Source organism: Coregonus lavaretus (assembly GCF_964263955.1).
Source record: "Coregonus lavaretus genome assembly, chromosome: 5".
Taxonomy (NCBI): domain Eukaryota; kingdom Metazoa; phylum Chordata; class Actinopteri; order Salmoniformes; family Salmonidae; genus Coregonus; species Coregonus lavaretus.
Genome location: NC_139992.1, coordinates 28,093,316 through 28,113,824, shown reverse-complemented (window position 1 = coordinate 28,113,824; position 20,509 = coordinate 28,093,316). Strand labels below are relative to the sequence as shown.

Below are 20,509 nucleotides of genomic sequence, written 5' to 3'. Positions count from 1 at the left end.
AGCACGATTGCCTGGCTTGATAAGTGAATGTCTGGCTACGCTAAGTGATTGGCAGGTCATATCCAGGCTTGGCGAGACGTAATCCTTCATAACATTCTGAAGAAACACAGACATGTACAGGAAGGAACACACACACACACACACACACACACACACACACACACACACAGGAAAAACCTCTGGCCTCCCAACATGCAACCCCTTCCCCTCTCTCTGTAGGGACCACCCCCCTCCTCTCTCCCTCCCTCCTTCCCTCCAGTCTTCCCTCTATGCCTCACTCCCCCTGTTGAAGCCCAGGATTTGATGGCTGAGGGGTTTTCACTTACATCCCAAATCTCCAAGCTACGTGGTCGTCTGTGATCCAGCTGGAAAGAGAAAGAGAGAGCGAGAGAGAGGAGAGAGAGGGAGGGGCAGAAAGAGAGTGAGAGTGATTACAAAGGGAGAGAGAGAGGAAGAGAGGAAAAAACAGAATTCTGTGACTGTGGTGGGGAAAGGAGCACAGCTGTTGCTATGAATAATCTCAGACTAGAAAGAGAATGGAGCTCTGAGACTAAGGTTCTGTCCCTTATCTTCTTTCCTTACCTCTGTTCCTTCAAGACAATCAATCTAACAATAATGGATAAGTGAAATCAAAGGCTAGTTGAGACATTTTGCTTAAACCCATCCAGTTTCATACTGAATCTCAGGTCAAACAGGAAGAGATGACTATAGATTAAATTTTGAGGAGTACGTAGAACAAAACCCAAGGCAAAGGAAAGGACATAAAAAATATAAACAGAAATCTAAATTCGAAATGCTTTGTTAGCATGACAACAAATGTAAGTCGCTCTAGATAAGAGCGTCTGCTAAATGACGTAAATGTAATGTAAAAACAAATAGGCAAAACTGAGTGAGAAACTCACCACCAGGCTCCTGCTGGGCCGTAGTATCCACTGAACAGGGGCAGGGAGGCCATCACCAGAGGCACCCCCCAGGCCATCAGGTGGTACAGTCTGGGAGATAAGAAAGGGCAGTGATTACATACCAACGGGAAAGAACACAAATACACAGCCCAGGTGGTCTCGATGCTGTGCCACAAATTAAGGGATGGAAAGCTCTGTGGAGAGAGAGGATACAAGAGTTGCTGATCACACACACACACCTTTCTTCTTATTCTCCCTCATTCTTTACCATGCGCTTCACTGAACACTGATGAAGACAGACAATCGTGTGTCGGGACAGGAGAGGAAACCACCTGTCTCCCAGGCATGGTCACACGGTCTGCTGGTGGTGGTCAGGTGGTAACGACTCAGTGAGCCTCCCTGGCAGATTGCGGTCCAGACACAGTGGCTGAAGTAGTGAGTGTTGTCGATACTTTATGGACCGTACAGTTTCACGCTCGATATGTCGTCAGGACTACTATGACACGGTCAATAAGCGGTCAGTCCTACTGCGACACTCGATACACGGTCAATACTGCTCTGGTCCACTGAATGTGACAGCTCTCATTCAAGTTATATGGGTGTCTGAAATCCCAGGGAATAGGTGATCTCTCTCTCTCTCTCTACATTTCTATCTCGCTCCTTTTCTCTCTCTCTGTCTCTCTTCTATTTGATTTTACAGCCCTCAATCAACTCTTCTCCACTCTCTTTAGATGAAAAGTGAAAGAGAGAGAGAGAGAGAGAGAGAGAGAGAGAGAGAGAGAGAGAGAGAGAGAAGAGAGAGAGAGAGAGAGTGCATGAGTGAGAGAAAGACAGGAAGGAAGATAAAGAGAGAGCGATCGAAGGGAGGAAGGGAGGGAGAGAATGATAGGTTGTAGAGGAAGCTTAACAGAGACAGATTGGTGGGTGGTCACTGGGCTGTAGAGGGAGAGAAAGAACGAAAGAAAGAGAAAGAGAGAGAGAGGTATAGGGAAAGAGAGAAAGAAGGAGAAATAGTTAAAGGGAGAGAATGGATATATACAGTAGATCTAGAGAGAGAGAAAGAGCGATGAAAGGAGTGAGATGGTGGGAGGAGAGGACACTAATAGTGAAATCGGTGCTGCCACTCAACACAGTATCTGGATGGGGGAGGGGGGTCTGGCAAAGGAAATCGATTCACACACACACACACACTAGCAGTGCTCGAAGAGGGAGGTGACTAGGTCCGTAGCAAACATGGACTTAATGAGGCACAGCAGGACTGGTACGTTCTGGCTAACACACACACATGCACACACACACACTTACTTAACATCACATTCTCTCTCTCGCTCACATATTCTCTGGAGGATCAATCTCTCTTTTCAACTCTCTCCGTTTCCCTGCCTCTCTTTTGTCTCATTCGGTGTCTATCTCTCTCTCTCTCTCTGTCCTCTATTTTTAGTGCCCCCTTGTTTAAGCCATCTCTCCCACTACTACAACGAGCATCATCTTTCATCCTTCCATCTATTTATTTTCTATTTTCCTTTCTCGGTCTCTACTACACGCACAAATGCGCGAGTGCACACACACATACAAATTAGGGGTATGGTGGTTGTCCGGATGTTAAAGTGAGGGGTGAGTGATTTCACTGCTCCTAAATCCAGCCATAAAGCTGTCTCATCACTCAGACACACACACACTCATACTGAGCGGACACGCACACAGATTAAACTGTCCCCTCTGAGTTATACCATCATTATATGACCAGGGTTACAGTTGATCAATATGAGAAACACCTCCCTGCTTTACTAACACCCCCCCCACACACACACACACACACAAACACAAACTGCAAACAGACACACACACACGAGCATACACACAGACAACCACCCACATATGTATTTTGGATGCACTCAACCTCAAGGGAGTATGAGTAACAGAAACAAGAAAGAGAAAAACACATTAATATGCACACACACACACACATGCATCACCTAGAGCGTAGAGGAGACACTACTCCCCCCCCCCCCCCACTAACACACACACACACGTCAACAAACTTTTTCACATGGATGTTGGTTGTCCGACTCTCTTGCACACACACACACTGTCTGTCTTTAGGATGGGGGATGTTGGTGGTGCACTCACAACTCGTAGTGGCTGGTGCTCATCTCTTTGACCAGGTTAAGGTAGAGGTTCACTGTGATCAGGCACACCCAGGCCAAGGCACTCCAGTCTGGAGGGAGGAATGGAGAGAGGGAAGAAGAAACAAGGTCATATTGCATCATCTATAACACAGAGGGGGGGTGTGTGTCTGTGCTGGTAAAGAGATTATGATGAATTATGGAGAGAGAGAGAGAGAGAGAGAGAGAGAGAGAGAGAGAGAGAGAGAGAGAGAGAGAGAGAGAGAGAGAGAGAGAGAGAGAGAGAGAGAGAGAGAGAGAGAGAGAGGAAAGAAAGGGATAGAGACAGAGAGAGGGGAGAAGAAAGAGAGAAGAGATATAATGATGAACAAAAGCCTCTCTTTCCCTAAATGTTTCTCTCGTCCACTCGTCCTCCCTCTCTCTGACATTGAGATAAGAACACTGTAGCATCTGTATGTGTGTGTATGTGTGTGTGATTATAGAGTTTGACAGGACAGGCTGGGCCAACTGTCAGATTGATGGATTCCCAGTTTCAGTCCCCCACACACACTTGGATTATTGTAATTTTGTCTAAATGTGTGTTGAGTGTTTGTGTGTGTGTTCAGTGTTGAGTGATGGTGTGCAGAAGCTTCTGTTTTGTCATTTATCCCCACTTATGATGACAGACAAACAGACAGACACTCCAGTTGTGGCAGCATATACAGTACACCTTACATAAGCACACACACCTTTGCAATACAATACTGTGTCTGTGTGTCATTGAGGATGAACTTCCTTTGCCCCCTCATTAATCTCTCTCCCCATTGTGTCATTCTCTCGCTATAGGAATAGAGGGCATTAATACCTGCTGCTGCTGCTGAGGACTCAGAGGAAGAAAAGAGAGAGGGGGCACACACACACTGTATCTCTCTCAGGGGGACTTCTGTAGTTTAGTGTCCTCTGGCCCTTTTCACTCTTTTCTCGGTCTTCTCTTCTCCATCCTCGCCCACTGACTGTTGGCATAGCTCACTTCACGTTTACTTCACTCTCTTTTGCACTCTCCCCATCTCCTCCACTTCTCTCCCTCTCTATCACTGACCTCCATCCTCCTCCCCCTACCTTCCTATCCCTTCATGATAAACAGAACTGACATACAGCCACTGACCCCACCGCTGTAGTTCACTGCCCTTCTCCCAGTCAGCCCTGTAGGCTGTGTGTGTGTGCATGTGTTTACGTGTGTGTGTGTGTGTGTGCGTGTGTGTGTGTGTGTGTGTGTGCGCGTGTGTGTATGCGTGCCCCAGCCCCGCAGGCTCTGTAGCTGAAGCTGAAAAGCCAGAGAGGAGCAGTGTTGAGTGCACTGAACAGTCTGCTGTGTTTCAGGGGTAAAACCTGAGTTACATAAGTCCTGAGGTACAGAGCAGGGGGAGGTTAAGCCTAAATCAGGAGACGGGTTTCAGTAACTTAGAAGGTCATCGGAAAGACATATAGATCTTACTTCACATATTCAGTTAGTTTAAAAAGGACCTTACAAGGTCAGGAGAACGTTAGATGTTCATCAGTGGCCAGTTGCACCAGTTGGTCGTAAGTGGGTCGTAACTCTATGTCCGACATAAAATGCGCTCAACGCCAGATCTGAAATGTATACCTGTTGCACCACCTGGGCGTAAGCCCTTCTATAGCTACGTAGTAGAGGGCAGGCGTAGGGTTGAGAGCAGGAGTAAGGTTTTAAACTGCAGAGAGCAGGTGCAGGGTTTTAAATTGGGACTATTTTCATCATGATATGCACAGAAAATAATAGCAATCTATATTTCCAAAAGGATGTGAGTTTCGTGTTCATATTTCACAACCTCCGCAGGCTTTTTGCGTTGCCTATGTGCGAGTCAATAGCAAAATAACACACTTGATTTATGCTACATTCTATCATGTTATACAACGGGTGGGTCTAATGCTGAATGCTGATTGGTTAAAACCGCAATCCAGCCGGTGTCTATTCCACAAGTTACCACTCTCTTCCATCTGACTGCGCAATCCACTGTCTCATCAGCCCAGCCAGGCAATTTATAAAGTTGATGTTCACTATAAAAAGCATCTGGACATTATCTCACATTCTTTTAGACTAACATTTTGTTTTCAACAGCGGAGATTTGCATAAACCTTGCTGTCTGTCTCTCTGACATTTGCAACATTGTTTCAATATTCAAATTCGATCTCCAGCTGTCCCATAGTAATGAACGTGTCGGGAGTCGGGATGAGACAGACAGGCAATCATTTTTATGGATATATACAAAGAACTATCAATAAAAACAGGTTATTCTGGCTGCACTGTTTGATGTGACTGTAAGTTAGTCGTAGTTGGCTAGCTAGCAAGCAAGGGATAAGAACGTTGCCAGCCAGCATTTAGAACGAACGACATGGTCGGGTCCATAGATACAGAACAAAAAAACGGAATAACTGGGTCGCGTCTCTGGCAACCGAACCGATAGAACGAACGACCAGCCGGCTTGGGTAGCAACCCTAGATTTGTGTCGGGACTTTATCTTGTGGAAGGATGAAATAGTATGAATAAATTCATCAAAATAACATTTTTAATGTAAATATGTCAATCATTATTTAAATATGTTGGTAACCAGTTGTATAAAAGTGATAATGCCCTCGAAGCCGGTGTTCAGAGGATATATTGGCACGGTTTGCCGACCCTCGACTTCGTCTCAGGCTTAACAACACCCATGCCAATATATCCTCCAAACACCGGCTTCGAGGGCATTATATTATCACTTAACTAAATGTGTCTGATCAGTGATAGATTAGCAAACGAATAGACCAGCTACCACCACTACTTATTTGCCCAGCCAGAGATCAAATAACCAAATATACAGACAGAGATTCAGTGAAACAAAATCACATTGATTGATTATCAGAGAAGTCTAGGGCTTTTGGTTGGGATATAGGCTAGGCTACTATGCGAGTGAAAAGCAAAATAATCCACTTGTTATACTAGGCTACATAACATGTTCTGATCAGCGCTAATAGATGAGCAAACAAGGTAGACTAAAGATTATCATCATGAACACTCACCTCAATATAGCTAACATTTTCCCAGCCTAATTGTAACCAAATATCCAAACGGAGATTCAGTGAAAACAAAAATCTGACATTGATTTATCAAGACGAGTCGCCACGCTTGTCTCAAAGCAGCGCGGTGCTGAAATTATAGTTGACCAGACACGTCTATTGCTTTAAATGATTTAAAACAGTTGGATGACTTTGGGAGTTTCAGTAAAGCAACAATTTGATACATGCCTTTAATGACATTAGCCTACTTTAGTCAGTGATATTTCCACAGTAATTATTTATTGAGCCATCCAGTTGTGGTGAAGAAAATGTGCATGCATAGCGGTGGGCTTTGCGAAGTGATGGGCGATAGTGACATGCCTCCCAAAGTTTAGAACTGCCATGAGGATGGTAATAATATGCCATTTAGCTGACGCTTTTATCCAAAGCGACTTACAGTCATGTGTGCATAAATTTTTACGTATGGGTGGTCCCGGGGATCGAACCCACAACCCTGGCGTTACAAGCTCCATGCTCTACCAATTGAGCTACAGAGGACCACAAGCCTACTAACGGGCACTGCCTAGCAGGCATCATTTTGAAGCATCAAATCTCATGAACATTCATTGCTTATGCCGGACATAGCTAAGACTAGTCTTATTTTTGATTGGTGACAGCAGGTGTAAATTCTGATCACGAAGTCGGACGTGGCTACGCCCGACCTAGCATTTAAGACCAACTTTTTTGCACCCACTTGGTGAAACCAGCCCCAGTATCTTAGGTCATCAGTAAGTTAGATGTGATTAGTAATTTAGGACTAGGTTGAGAGAAAGTCAGAAATAGATTGTAAAGAAAGCTTGGGTAAGAAGCAGTATATTAGGAGGTCAGTCAAAGTAAAGAGTCAGTAGGTGATGTGAGCTTTAGGGAAGGTGTTTGTAAGGGATATGTAGGGAACAGGTGAGGGGTAGTGTATGTGAGGGGTGACGGGAAATCTTACCAAAATAAGTGAGCCACCAGGCCTGGAAGTTACACAGACTCCCCTCTGGATGGGTATCACCCTGAGGAAGGAGAGAGAGGGAAGAGGTCACTCTGTAGCTCTAGTGTGTATGTGCTTATGGGAACATGTGTGTGTGTGTGTGTGTGTGTGTGTGGTGACAGTCACTCACCATGACATACGCTACACTATCAAAGAAGGCCGCTACTGTCAGACTGCAAATCATCTTCTGTGGAGAGACAGAGAGTGATGGAGAGATAGTAGAGAGAGAGATAAATGGAGAGGGAGGGAGGGAGAGAGAGAAAGATAACAGTGTGAGAGAGGCCAGATGGTCCACTTATCCTGTGGTCTGGGGTTGACTTGGGGATCGATCCCCAGGTCCAGCCCTACCCACGCTAATCTCATTTCTCACAATAGGGCTGAGAGCCCCTCTTCACCTCACACACAGATGCACGCACACACACACACACACACACACGCTGCACAGACACAAACACATACATTTACACAAATATTTACACACACACCAGGGTTTCTGTTAGGTCAATGTGGCACCTGGCATTTGACCGGCAACAATTTAATTTACCGGACATTTGAGAAATCTGCCGGACCCATATGCATGAGGAGTGTAACCTAATTAGGGCGTCCACCCATGGTGCTCAGAATGACAGAAATCACATTTAGATTATGGCAATTAATAGTAACAGAAATAGCCTTTTCCAAACAGACTCTGGGACAGTTGTGGGACGACAGATCCCAAATTCATACAACCAGTAGTTCTAGGCTACATAAAAAAATGACATAAAAAACCAATGAGTCTGATGCAACAGATCAGAACGTTTTGCTTAAAATGTTGATAAACTATTATTTCTTCACATTATAAGCGATGCGCACACGGCAGTAGTCTACGTGAGAATGTTCGTTCCATAATGCAATTACCTGGAAAACACAAAAGGGCACTGCACATGCGAGCGGTTTCATGCGACAGAGATGAAAACATCCGTTAGAAATTTAGAAAGAGAGGAGATCTAATAGGCTACTTTAAAGCAAGTTAAGACATGCCTCATAATATGTATTAAAACGTTCAGGTTTCAAACAATTAAGTATATGTTTTCAAAATGCATAGCCTATTGCCTCCAGCTCACTGCAACATGGTGTGTGACGCGCTGATGAAGCCTGCCTTCCGTTGTCATTTGAGATGCTGCTGCAGCAGCAGTTCTCTCGCTGTCTGACAGATTTTCAGCTCAAAGGCTCTGTATCTGTATGTTGTATGCGTGTGATAAATAAGATACATAACGAATATACTATAGCCTACACACGCGCTAATTTAATTCCAATAAATAATGCAAATGAATCTATAGACCGATAAGCATGACCAGTAAAATGTATTTACATCGACTGGTATTTCCATAAATGAATAGGCTAAAAAGCATTATTTCGCAATGGGATTTTTTTCTACTTCTCCTGGACAAGTTGCCGCTGCAAATTTTATTTATCTGCTTTTCTAGTTTTTTTATAGGCCAAAAGCTGGCTATTACTGGCTAACGGAAACCCTGACACATACACACATAGCTCAGAGCCTCTCACACAGTCCGACCTTTTCCTTTAATAAACTCTGAGAGACTTGACAAAATGACAAAGTGTAAAAACAACTTTCTGTTCTGATGTGCGAGAGACAGAGAGCGAGAGAAAAAGAGAGAGAGGTCGTGGGGGTAGAGGGGTGAGGTACAGTTCCAGAGGTAATAGGATCCGCCAGTGTCGTAGACTAAGCTGTCATTTACTCCAGATTAGGAGGATAACAGAACAGAATGCAGCTAAACTTGCTCCACAGTCATCACAAACATTAATACACACACATATGCACGCACGCGCACAAATACACACACACTCACAAAACATGCATACATACATACAAACCACATTATCTCTTGAAATTGAAAGAGAGCAAGGTAATGTTAGTTTAAACATAGCCTAAATGTGGCCTTAAGGCATCTACACATCTATTAAACTACAGCCACCTAAATATCGATGATGCATTGGGTTGTTTTTTCATAACTCAGACCAACTGTCCGTGGCCCATTCTACATGTTGAATTGGGACCAACTATACACAACTATGTCCAGCGGCAAACAACTGAGACTACACACAGGACAGATTCTTAGAACGACCTTCCATATACAGTTGGGTTGGCTGTAGTTGGATAGATGTGTACAGTAGAAGCCTTAAAACTATTAGGTGCAGATTCACCAGTGGAGAAAGACTTTTCACTTTAATTGGAGAGGGAAAAACACAATCCTGCAATCATTATCAGATACAGACCATGAGTCAATTAGAGCAATAATTGATACATTTGTACATTTCAATTACGCTGTGATTTGTCATGAGCAGCGTAACAGACTTGCTATGGTACAGAGGTAAGGATTCAGATGCACTTCAAAACACACAGACACACATAAATTACCTGGGCCAAGGAGTGATACCGGCGCAGTAGCCAGATTACAAACAGCATGAAAAAGCTGAGGAGAGAGTAAAGAGACAATTGTTCATATGACACAATCCTGCTTAGCTCTGCATTCCCTGCATTCTTTCAATACATAGCTTTGGCTTACCTTCCTATATAACTCAGTAAGGCTAGGTATAGCTTTACCTATGATATCTATTGATATGAAAGAGCAGTGCACTTCCCGTTGATCTACATCAATGATGTATACTGAACAAAAATATAAATGCAACATGTAAAGTATTGGTCCCATGTTTCATGAACTTAAATAAAAGATCCCAGAAATTTTCCATATGCACAAAAAGCTTATTTCTGTTAGTGAGTATTCCTAATTTTTCAAGATAATCCAGCCTCCTGACAGGTGTGGCATATCAAGAAGCTGATTAAACAGCATGATTACACAGGTGCACCTTGTGCTGGGGACAATAAAAGGCCACTCTAAAATGTGCAGTTTTGTCACACAACACAATGCCACAGATGTTTTAAGTTTTGAGGGAGCATGCAATTGGCATGCTGACTGCAGGAATGTCCACCAGAGCTGTTGCTAGAGAATGTAATGTTAATTTCTCAACCATAAGCCCCCTCCAACATCATTTTAGAGAATTTGGCAGTACGTCCAACCGGCCTCACAACCGCAGACCATGTCTAACCACGCCAGCCCAGGACCTCCACATCTGGCTTCTTCACCTACGGGATCGCCTTAGACCAGCCACCGGACAGCTGATAAAACTGTGGGTTTGCACAACCGAAGAATTTCTGCACAAACTGTCAGAAACCGTCTCAGGGAAGCTCATCTGCGTGCTCATCGTCCTCACCAGGGTCTTGACCTGACTGCAGTTCTGCATCGTACCCAACATCAGTGGGCAGATGCTCACCTTCGATGGCCAATGGTACGCTGGAGAAGTGTGCTCTTCACGGATGAATCCCGGTTTCAACTGTACCGGTCAGATGGCAGACAGTGTGTATAGCGTTTTGTGGGCGAGCAGTTTGCTGATGTCAACGTTGTGAACAGAGTGCCCCATGGTGGCGGTGGGTTTATGGTATGGGCAGGCATAAGCTACGGACAACGAACACAATTGCATTTTATCGATGATAATTTGAATGCACAGAGATACCGTGACGAGATCCTGAGGCCCATTGTCGTGTCATTTATCCGCCGCCATCACCTCATGTTTCAGCATGATAATGCACAGCCCCATGTCGCAAGGATCTGTACACATTTCCTGAAAGCTGAAAACATCCCAGTTCTTCCATGGCCTGCATACTCAGACATGTCACCCACTGAGCACGTTTGGGATGCTCTGGATCTACGCGTACCACAGCGTGTTCCAGTTCCCGCAACTTCGCACAGCCATTGAAGAGGAGTGGGACAACATTCGACAGGCCACAATCAATCATCAGCCTGATCAACTCTATGCGAAGGAGATGTGTTGCGCTGCATGAAGCAAATGGTGGTCACACCAGATACTGACTGGTTTTCTGATCCATGCACCTACCTTTTTTTAAACGTATCTGTGACCAATAGATGCATATCTGTATTCCCAGTCATGTGAAATCCATAGATTAGGGCCTAATTTATTTATTTCAATTGACTGATATCCTTATATGAACTGTAACTATATTTTTGTTCAGTGTATATAAACTCTGGATGACTGACAGGGGGCACTGTATTAAAGCCACAGCGCAGCCATATTGGAAACTATAGAAATGTATTTATTAATGGCTACATTTGTTTTTGCCACATTTATTATATTACAGACATCTTAATGCGTACTTTTAAATTATATTATCTGGTAAACTTTCAAATAAAAAAATTAAAACATATAAAAACATTTTCCTTAAAGTACTTTTTTTTGACAGTACTAATGTTACTGTCCCCACTACAAAAAAATTAAATAACTAAATACATGTAATTTTGTCCTTGAAACCTTGAAATAATGTAAAATCCCATTAATTCCTATGGAGGACTGCTCCTACTGGGGAGTGACAATATGACGACCGGTGTCTTCAAAGCCTCTCAATGGCCAATACATAGCATCCGCAATCCAAGGTTTATACATATCATTGATCTACATGGATTATTATCCAATGCAATAATCCGCTACCCTTGACCCCTGATCCTAACCCAGCCACCAACAACTAAAGATTCCACTCTTCCCTGCTTCATCACATCATCAGTGAATAGCGGAATTAAGGCCAGCCAAATCCTTTAACACAGGCTTCTTTAATCCTGGTCCTGAAAAACCACAGATTATTTTGCTTTAACCCAGCACTAGCACACCTAATTCCACTAATCAAAGGCTTGAAGATATGACATTGATTTAATTGAATCATGTGTGTTTTTTCATGTGTGTTTTTTTTTACACACAAAATAATTTGGGCAACAGGGATCTTGATCCAGGAGGGTTTGAATGTCTCTGCTGTAAGCAAGAAGCTTGATCTTGACATCTAGCCACTTAGCTAGCAAGTTATCAAACCAAATGCATAGCTGGAGCCCTGAGCTGGATATAATTTATTTGACACCTCTTAGATGTGTTATAGTTAGACTTAACTTATAGTTAGTTATAAGCAGTGGCGTAGCACTCACCCCCGCGAGGCGGGAGTGCCCACAACCCCCCCGGTACTGAAAATATACCATCAAAATACCCCGGTATACAGTATAAACGGTATATCGCCCAAGCCTAGTGAGTACTGGGATGGAACTGAGGCCTACAAACAATGTAGGTCCCCTTGGATTGAAGAACGCTACTTTGAAACAAAGCCAAGAGATGCCAATCGGTTTATTATCTTAATTAAATCTCCTCATAAGAATAGCTATTTGATTAATTGGGTAATGAAGTAAAAGGTGGTTGAACTAATACTCACCATCCTATCAGTGAGAAGGTGCCTGTGGCTCGCTTCACTGTGAGAATCACCACCTGTGAAGGGGAACACAACATTTGGTAAGGCTTCATTTTACAGGCGGCTTTATTTTATGATTCTGTTTCAGGTGGTTTAACACATGTGAATTTGGTCGGGATGCCCAAAAAGTTACATTTTGCAGCTTTAAGCTACAAATTATTTTAAATTTTACTCATTTAGCAGACGCTCTTATCCAGAGCGACTTACAGTTAGTTAGTTATATATATATATATAAAAATAAAAAAATCATACTCCCGTGGGAAACGAACCCACAACCCTGCCGTTGCAAACGCCATGCTCTACCAACTGAGCTACATCCCTGCCAGTCATCCCCTCCCCTGCCCTGGACGACGCTGGTCCAATTGTGCGCCGCCCCATGGGTCTCCCGGTCGCGACCGGCTATGACAGAGCCTGGATTTGAACCAGGATCTCTAGTGGCACAGCTAGCACTGCGATGCAGTGCCTTAGACCACTGCGCCACTCAGGAGTCTATTTTGACAGCTGTAATTAACTGTCCATTGATCAGCACAGCAATTGATAAAACAGGACCATGTTTGAAACACAAGTGGTTCTGAGCTTATGTCAATATTACACAGGTAAGCTAACAGTTACAGAAATCAGGAATGCAGGCAGGCTCTATCTATCTCAGCTACCGTGTCCAACAGCTACTGTGTCTTGTTGTTATTTTGGGCACCTACTGACCAAAAAACTATGTTATTATGATTATTATTTTTCAATGACATGTATTGCTAAAATAAAGGTTTAAGGAAATACAGGCAGGCATCACATTACTACAAGACAAAACAGCTCACTCAATCAAGGATGATGGACTTGTAAGTATAAAAGCAAAGCTTGCTTTCATTTAATTAAAAAAAGCATGAAAAGGTAGCGTAATGGGATAATGTCTTACTGTGGTGTGTGAAGATTCCAATAATTTACCTTGTATGCGGTACAAATCACATTATTGTGGAAGCATCTCTTCTAAGGGTATGAATTAGGTTGTTTGAGAAGGTTTTGAATCCTAAGCAACCTGCCTACACATAGTTTGAAGTACAATACCAACATAGCTACCGCTTTCGGCTTCAGACAAATGCCTACTTCTCACTAAAAACGTAATATTTTGTTTTTAATAGCAATTAATAGGTAGGCTAACAAAAAATGTACCATGTGAGTAAATACCACGTTTAAGTGATAATGCCAGAGAAGCAGGTGTTTGGAGGATATATTGGCACGGGTGTTGTTAGGCCCGAGACTAAGTCGAGGGCTGGCAAACCGTGCCAATATATCCTCCAAACACCGGCTTCGAGGGCATAATCACTTTTATACAACGGGTTAACAACATATTCAAATAATGATTGACATACACTACCGGTCAAAAGTTTTAGAACACCTACTCATTCAAGGGTTTTTCAATTTTTTTCCTATTTTCAACATTGTAGAATAATAGTGAATAATTCAAAACTATGAAATAATACATAAGGAATCATGTAGTAACCAAAAAAAAGTGTTAAACAAATCAAAATATATTTTATATTTGAGATTCTTCAAATAGCCACCCTTTGTATTGATGACAGCTTTGCACAGTCTTGGCAGTCAGAAGGAACAGACTAAATAGGCATTTTAAGTCATAGATTTAGCCGGTGGTAACTTGTGGAATAGACACAGGCTTGAATTCCGTTTTAACCAATCAGCATTCAGGATTAGACCCAAACATTGTATAATAAAAATAGTAGAATCTCAATTAAACTTAAAACAACATTTCAAGACATAGGCCTAAGGGCGCATTGACTTTAACCTATAGTAAACCACTGTAAATCACCTGGAGGTAGGCTAATCAAAATGACACTCCTGGTTTAGGGCCCTATAAAATGTGTTTCATTTTTTGCTTGATAATTTTTTCCCAAATTCCGTTTTTCCAGGTTTCCGTTTATCCACGTTTTTTCTGGTTTTCACTTTTTTAATAGAAGAAATTGATGTTCTTAGTCCACAACAATGCTTAAACCACATCAGGAGACCACTTTGAGGTCTAAGAATAATCTAAGAAATGTTTATTTCTGGGTGTAGTTACTCTTTAATTAAAGTGTGCACCAGCCAGAGACCGTTGTTTCGTTAGCAATGTTTCTGTAGCGCTCATGTGCTTGCAGAGTTTGCTAAACAAATGGCTACCGAATTGACGCAAATAATCATGAGGCATAGGCTACTTTGTAGTTAACATTTAACTGAGAAGGTTTTTGGGAAAGCATTTCCATCTCTACCAGAAGGTTATGATTAGCATCATTGCTAAGGGCTAAAGTGTAGACATACGCACACACCGCACGCGCACACACACAACAGAGAGATAAGGATCAACCTAGAGGAAACCTGTTTTACATTAGCATGTACCTGTCACTCTGTGGGAGCCCTTGTTTCAACGGCATGCATGGTTTTATAACCTAGGGCCTAGGTAGGACTATGTGCTTTGGCTTGCATCCAAACTATAAACATGCGAGAGCGAGAGAGAGAGAGAGAGAGAGAGAGAGAGAGAGAGAGAGAGAGAGAGAGAGAGAGAGAGAGAGAGAGAGAGAGAGAGAGAGAGAGAGAGAGAGAGAGAGAGAGAGAGAGAGAGAGACATGCACACATACAGAGAGGGGGACAAACAGAGAGAGAGAGCAAGACAGATACAAAGTGAGAGTTGAGAACGTGAAACATGTATAACAGCTAAATAGCACCCTCAAGCATCTTGAGGGGCCCTCCATTCGGGGCTGAGAGAATCATTGAACACACACGACAAAGATACACACCAACACACACGTCTGCACGGCAGTCAGCAGAACAGGGCTGCTGTGAGTGATCTTCCACAGTGACAGTGTTGCCCATGGGAGAGATAGGCACAGAGAGCTGGCAACCTGATTAATAATAAAGACCACGGCCCGGTTCACAAAAGCATCTTAAGGCTAAGTTCACTGTTAAATCCCAAAGCTGTTTCCAAAAACAATAATACTAAAGTTGCACTTAAAAACGCTTGTTATTTACTGACTGCCTCAGACCACCCGTAGAACAGCTAAGTTAGATGCTTTTTGCGTCACTTTATACACAGAAGATCTCCCCTAAACACAGAATCAAGAAGTTTATCTGTCTCTCTGTGACCGACAAGAACTCCAGAACGAAGTTGACAACAAATACAAAGTTACCAATATCTTTGCAATTGTTATAAACAGAGGATACAAATATGCTTCAAATGAAAATTGAGATGACTGCATTAAAAGACAAATACAGTATAGGCTACATGCCTATATACATGTACACTACATGACCAAAAGTATGTGGACACCGGCTCGTCGAACATTTCATTCCAAAATCATGGGCATTAATATGGAGTTGGTCCCCCCTTTGCTGCCATAACAGCCTCCACTCTTCTGGGAAGGCTGTCCACTAGATGTTGGAACATTGCTGCAGGTCCTTGCTTCCATTCAGCCACAAGAGTATTAGTAAGGTTGGGCACTGATGTTGGGTGATTAGGCTTGGCTCGCAATCGGCGATCTAATTCATCCAAAAGGTGTTCGATGGGATTGAGGTCAGGGCTCTGTGCAGGCCAGTCAAGTTCTTCCACACCGATCATGACAAACAATTTCTGTATGGACCTCGCTTTGTGCACAGTCATTGTCATGCTGAAACAGGAAAGGGCCTTCTGCAAACTGTTGCCACAAAGTTGGAAACACAGATTCGTCTAGAATGTCATTAGCTCCCTTCACTGGAACTAAGAGGCCTAGCCCGAACCAAAAAAAACCCAGCCCCAGACCATTATTCCTCCTCGACCAAACTTTACAGTTGGCACTATGCATTGGGCCAGGTAGCGTTCTCCTGGGATCCGCCAAACCCAGATATGTCTGTCGGACTGACAGATGGTGAAGCATAATTCATCACTTCCACTGCTCCAGAGTCCAATGGCGGCGAGCATTACACCACTCCAGCCGTCACTTGGCATTGCACATGGTGATCTTAGGCTTGTGTGCAGCTGCTCGGCCATGGAAACCCATTTCATGAAGCTCCTGACTAACAGTTCTTGTACTGACGATGCTTCCAGAGGCAGTTTGGAACTCGGTAGTGAGTGTTGCAACCGAGGACAGACGATTTTTATGCGCTACGCTCTTCAACACTCGGCGGTCCCGTTCTGTGAGCTTGTGTGGCCTACCACTTCGAGGCTGAGCCGTTGTTGCTCCTAGACGTTTCCACTTCACTATAACAGCACTTACAGTTGACCGGGGCAGGTATAGCAGGGCAGAAATGTGACTGACTTGTTGGAAAGGTGGCATCCTATGACGGTGCCACGTTCAAAGTCACTGAGCTCTTCAGTAAGGCCATTCTACAGCCAATGTTTGTCAATGGAGATTGCATGGCTGTGTGCTCGATTTTATACACCTGTCAGCAACTGGTGTGGCTGAAATAGCCGAATCCATTAATTTGAAGGGGTGTCCACATACTCTTGTATATATAGTGTACTCTGTCGTAGCCGGCCGCGACTGGGAGACCCATGGGGCGGCGCACAATTGGCCCAGCGTCGTACAGGGTAGGGGAGGGAATGGCCGGCAGGGATGTAGCTCAGTTGGTAGAGCATGGCTTTGCAACGCCAGGGTTGTGGGTTCGATTCCCACGGGGGGCCAGTATGAAAAAATAAATTTTAAAAATGTATGCACTCACTAACTGTAAGTCGCTCTGGATAAGAGCGTCTGCTAAATGACGTAAATATAAATGTACTTCAATCATATTGAAATAAATTACATGTTAATTAAATTGAGTTATATTTCGGTAATTGTAGGCTACCGTCTGAAAATGTTGCCTCAATATATTTCATGATGTGTAACAATATGTGCGCAATGATGTGCCAAATCTTGATTGAGTGCATTTTTATAGGTCATTATACGGCAATGCTTATAAGTATTAGGCACATTAGAATAAGCCGCCTCAATCTTTGCAGCCATAGGAGATAATCTCTCTCTAGAAGCTGATCTGTCGTCAGTATTGTGGAATAGTTTGAATGGTAAGGTAAGATTTTATTGGAGATAGCTGATCAGAGAGCAACGTTGTTTTTCTTTCGATCCTATCAGTATCGACATATGCCTCAACGACGTACTTAGCAAATGTTCTCTCTGTGTGGTGTTTTGGGAAATGCATGTTACATCTTTGGCCGTTGTAGGAACGATGCATCATTAAAAACACTCATAAACCTAAGTTCCATCACTATCTGGAAACTGGGCCGCTGGAATTCAATCACACCCACCATAGCAATGTTTACACCATGTCTTTGTTTACAAACTAGTAATCACACAACCACACTTCTTATCCTGAAAAACTTAAAGCATCTCCCAGGACTGTAGTTTTTTTCAGTTTCACATGATTTTGTTTGACTATAGGATAAAAACTAGGCCTACTGTAAAAACTACCACAAAATGGGATCAATTAATTTGCACACCAAATGGCCATATTTACATAATATGTTTGCATCAGTGCAACATTTGCATCAGGGTTGTGGTTGATTCTATTTTGATTCTGTAAATTCAGGAAGTGATTAGAAATTCTAATTCAATAATTGAAAAATCAAATGCCCTATATATGGGTTAGGCTAAGCCTATTAGGCCTACAGATCTAAATCTGTCACAGGCCTATTTGGCAACGGGGCATCTTTAACAAGGTTGGCTGATTAGGAAGACAGCTTCCGATGTTAATGTGAGTGATTGCACGTCTGCCAAACTGTGGTTCATGTGGGCTCTAGGCTGGACAACATTACTGCAGCATTCCTGTGAAAAAGTAGGCCACTGCACTGTCTTACTTACACCTGATGACAACTTGGAGCTGAGCGGTTCATGTGAGATGCTGTCTAGATACAGATAATAAGAACAAATCATAAAACATTGGATCAGATTGCAAAGCCATTACTGCAGCGTTCATGTGTAAATTAGGCAATTGCTTTTACTGTCTGTATACACCCAATGACAACTTTGAGCCAGGTGTTTTGCGTGAGATGCTGTTTCAACAGCCTACATACAGAGACAGCCATTAAGACACACACATACAATGTTGGATCTGAATGCAATGCTTTCCAGCACTGCCCATACACACACACACACTTGCAATTGCCCTGAGAATAGTGTGGTCCAGTGTGTGTGTGTGTGTGTGTGTGTATCATCAGTGCTCTGATGGTGAAGAAGGTGACCACTGCTGATGTTGTTCTCTACCATCAAAACACCATGATAAGAGACAGTGAGCACGGTTACATGCGCACACAATAACGTGATTATTGTGGATAGTCCAGTTAATACAATAGCTCGTTTAAAACGTTTACATGCTTTGCAAGAAGGATTTCCCTAATAATCCTGTTTACATGGACACATCTGAAATCAGGCTACTGATGGGACTTTTGATAAACGTGAAAAATATTTATGCATACTTTCAGTTTTTCCGAACTCACTTCACTCGCGGGTAAAAGGCGCTGCATGGTCAATCTGTCGTCTGCATTGGCCGTGCAGCATTTACGGTGATATGGCCTCTGCAGAAGTCAGGGCATTTATACTTCTTGCGCTTCGCGAAGTACCGCAGAACTGTTGTGAAGGAAGTTGTCAAGGAAGTGAGTTTGTGTTTATACAGGACCTCCCGCCAACCAATCATGTCAATGTGGAGCTTTACGGAGCCCTCCTCATTGTTACAAAAGTTGAGCTGCTATGGAGGTCATTTTGGCCTCTGTATGCTTCCAGAGGCTACGCAATTGCGTTACACCAGACTTATGGCACCTCCGACCACATTTTCGGATCAAGCATATATTGGCTTTAAGAGGGAAGTTTGTGCTACTCCGTGGCACATGCGCAGATCAAATACACCACTGGAATGGCGATTAAGATGTCCTAATAATTCGAAAGATTGCTCAGAAAACCAGGTGTTTTAATCGGCGTATACTTACTTCGATTATGACCTTACGCCAATTAAGATAAGCAGAGTAAGGTGTTTACATGACTAATGCCATACTCGGCCTTCTGCCATAATCAGTTTAATATCGAATTATTAGTGTGCATGTAAACGTACTCAGTAAGATAGCATCAAACATAAACACCCCCACAAATAGCATAGGGACGCTGAAACCAGTGAACACCAGCTATCACATATAAGTCAGCTATGATCATGTTATGATAAGGAATTATGGTCAATAGAAAAAACATAGCTTGCTACTCACTTGTCATTATTCAAGTCAGTCAGAGTAACTGACAACACCAAGGCCACACTTGGCCAGCATCCACAAGTTGTTAGCCAGCTTGCTATTAGCTAACCAACCAACTACCTACAGTATGTTACCCATTTTAATACCAGTCGGTCACTAACTAGCCAACCTTCTAGATAACTAAACAATGAGTTGCTTAAAGCTGTCAGCACCAGTCACGTTTATTATTGGTAAACACAGACGGTTAGAATAAACGATGAATCTGTCAACAAAAAAAGCAAGTTAGCTTGCTAGATAACTGGTTATCTACCCATGCCCATTGCATATTGTTGTTACTATACGAAACTACTTACACATCGATTGTCGTCAGAATCTGTATTAAAGAAAATACAGCGTCTACTGTTGTTATTTAATGGAATTATATTGTTACTATCCATTTCTTTTTACAATTTGCTAGCAATGTCTAGATGTTTTGACGTAGCTACACACCATGTGAAATTTGATGACATCAACTTCCTAGCTAGCTACAGTGCACGGCTAAGGACAAACAGAATGGACGCTGCAAACGCAAAGAGATCTTCTTCTTTGGTATTATGGTGTTCGCACATTTAGTTTGTGCATGCCGCCACCTACTGTGTTACATTTGGACATTTTGTGATACAAAAATTAAAAGGAAGGGGGAAAAAGAAAAAATTGCACCACCAACTAACCCTACACCTATATACCACAATTTCATAAAAAAATTAAAATCCCCACCCCATTCCGCTACTTTGACCCTGACTGATTATACACCAGGCCGACGGCCTGGGAGGACGGGACTAGTTCGTTCAACACACCTTGTAAACTCTTTTGAAATAAAACCTCGTACGC

The 20,509-nt window shown here is 42.9% G+C and overlaps 2 protein-coding genes across 2 annotated transcripts in view; both read right to left on the bottom strand.

The window, feature by feature from the left end:
• LOC311129216 (BCL-6 corepressor-like) overlaps window positions 1–114 on the bottom strand; it is a gene marked incomplete at its 5' end in the record, with an annotated part of 2,971 nt that extends 2,857 nt beyond the window's left edge. The window contains one exon of the mRNA XM_084161520.1: window positions 12–114. Within this exon, the coding sequence (XP_084017646.1) occupies window positions 12–114 (103 nt within the window). The remainder of the gene's footprint in view (window positions 1–11) is intronic.
• A 197-nt stretch (window positions 115–311) lies between these two features.
• LOC311129661 (cyclic AMP receptor-like protein A) lies at window positions 312–20,143 on the bottom strand. The gene is made up of 8 exons (XM_084162033.1): window positions 20,129–20,143; window positions 12,418–12,470; window positions 9,514–9,568; window positions 7,225–7,281; window positions 7,056–7,116; window positions 3,033–3,120; window positions 903–992; window positions 312–365 (listed from the first exon to the last, which is right to left on the bottom strand). Exons 1-8 carry the CDS (start codon window positions 20,129–20,131, stop codon window positions 323–325), a joined length of 450 nt encoding a protein of 149 aa, XP_084018159.1. The 5' UTR covers window positions 20,132–20,143; the 3' UTR covers window positions 312–322.
• Window positions 20,144–20,509: the final 366 nt, after the last annotated feature.

Excerpts from the sequence above, each read along its gene's own strand:
- LOC311129661 (XM_084162033.1), bottom strand. Across the intron at positions 3,121-7,055 it reads CTGGTGGCTCACTTATTTTG|ACTGGAGTGCCTTGGCCTGG; the intron begins GTAAGATTTCCC and ends TCCTCCCTCCAG. Across the intron at positions 366-902 it reads GGCCCAGCAGGAGCCTGGTG|CTGGATCACAGACGACCACG; the intron begins GTGAGTTTCTCA and ends TTCTCTTTCCAG.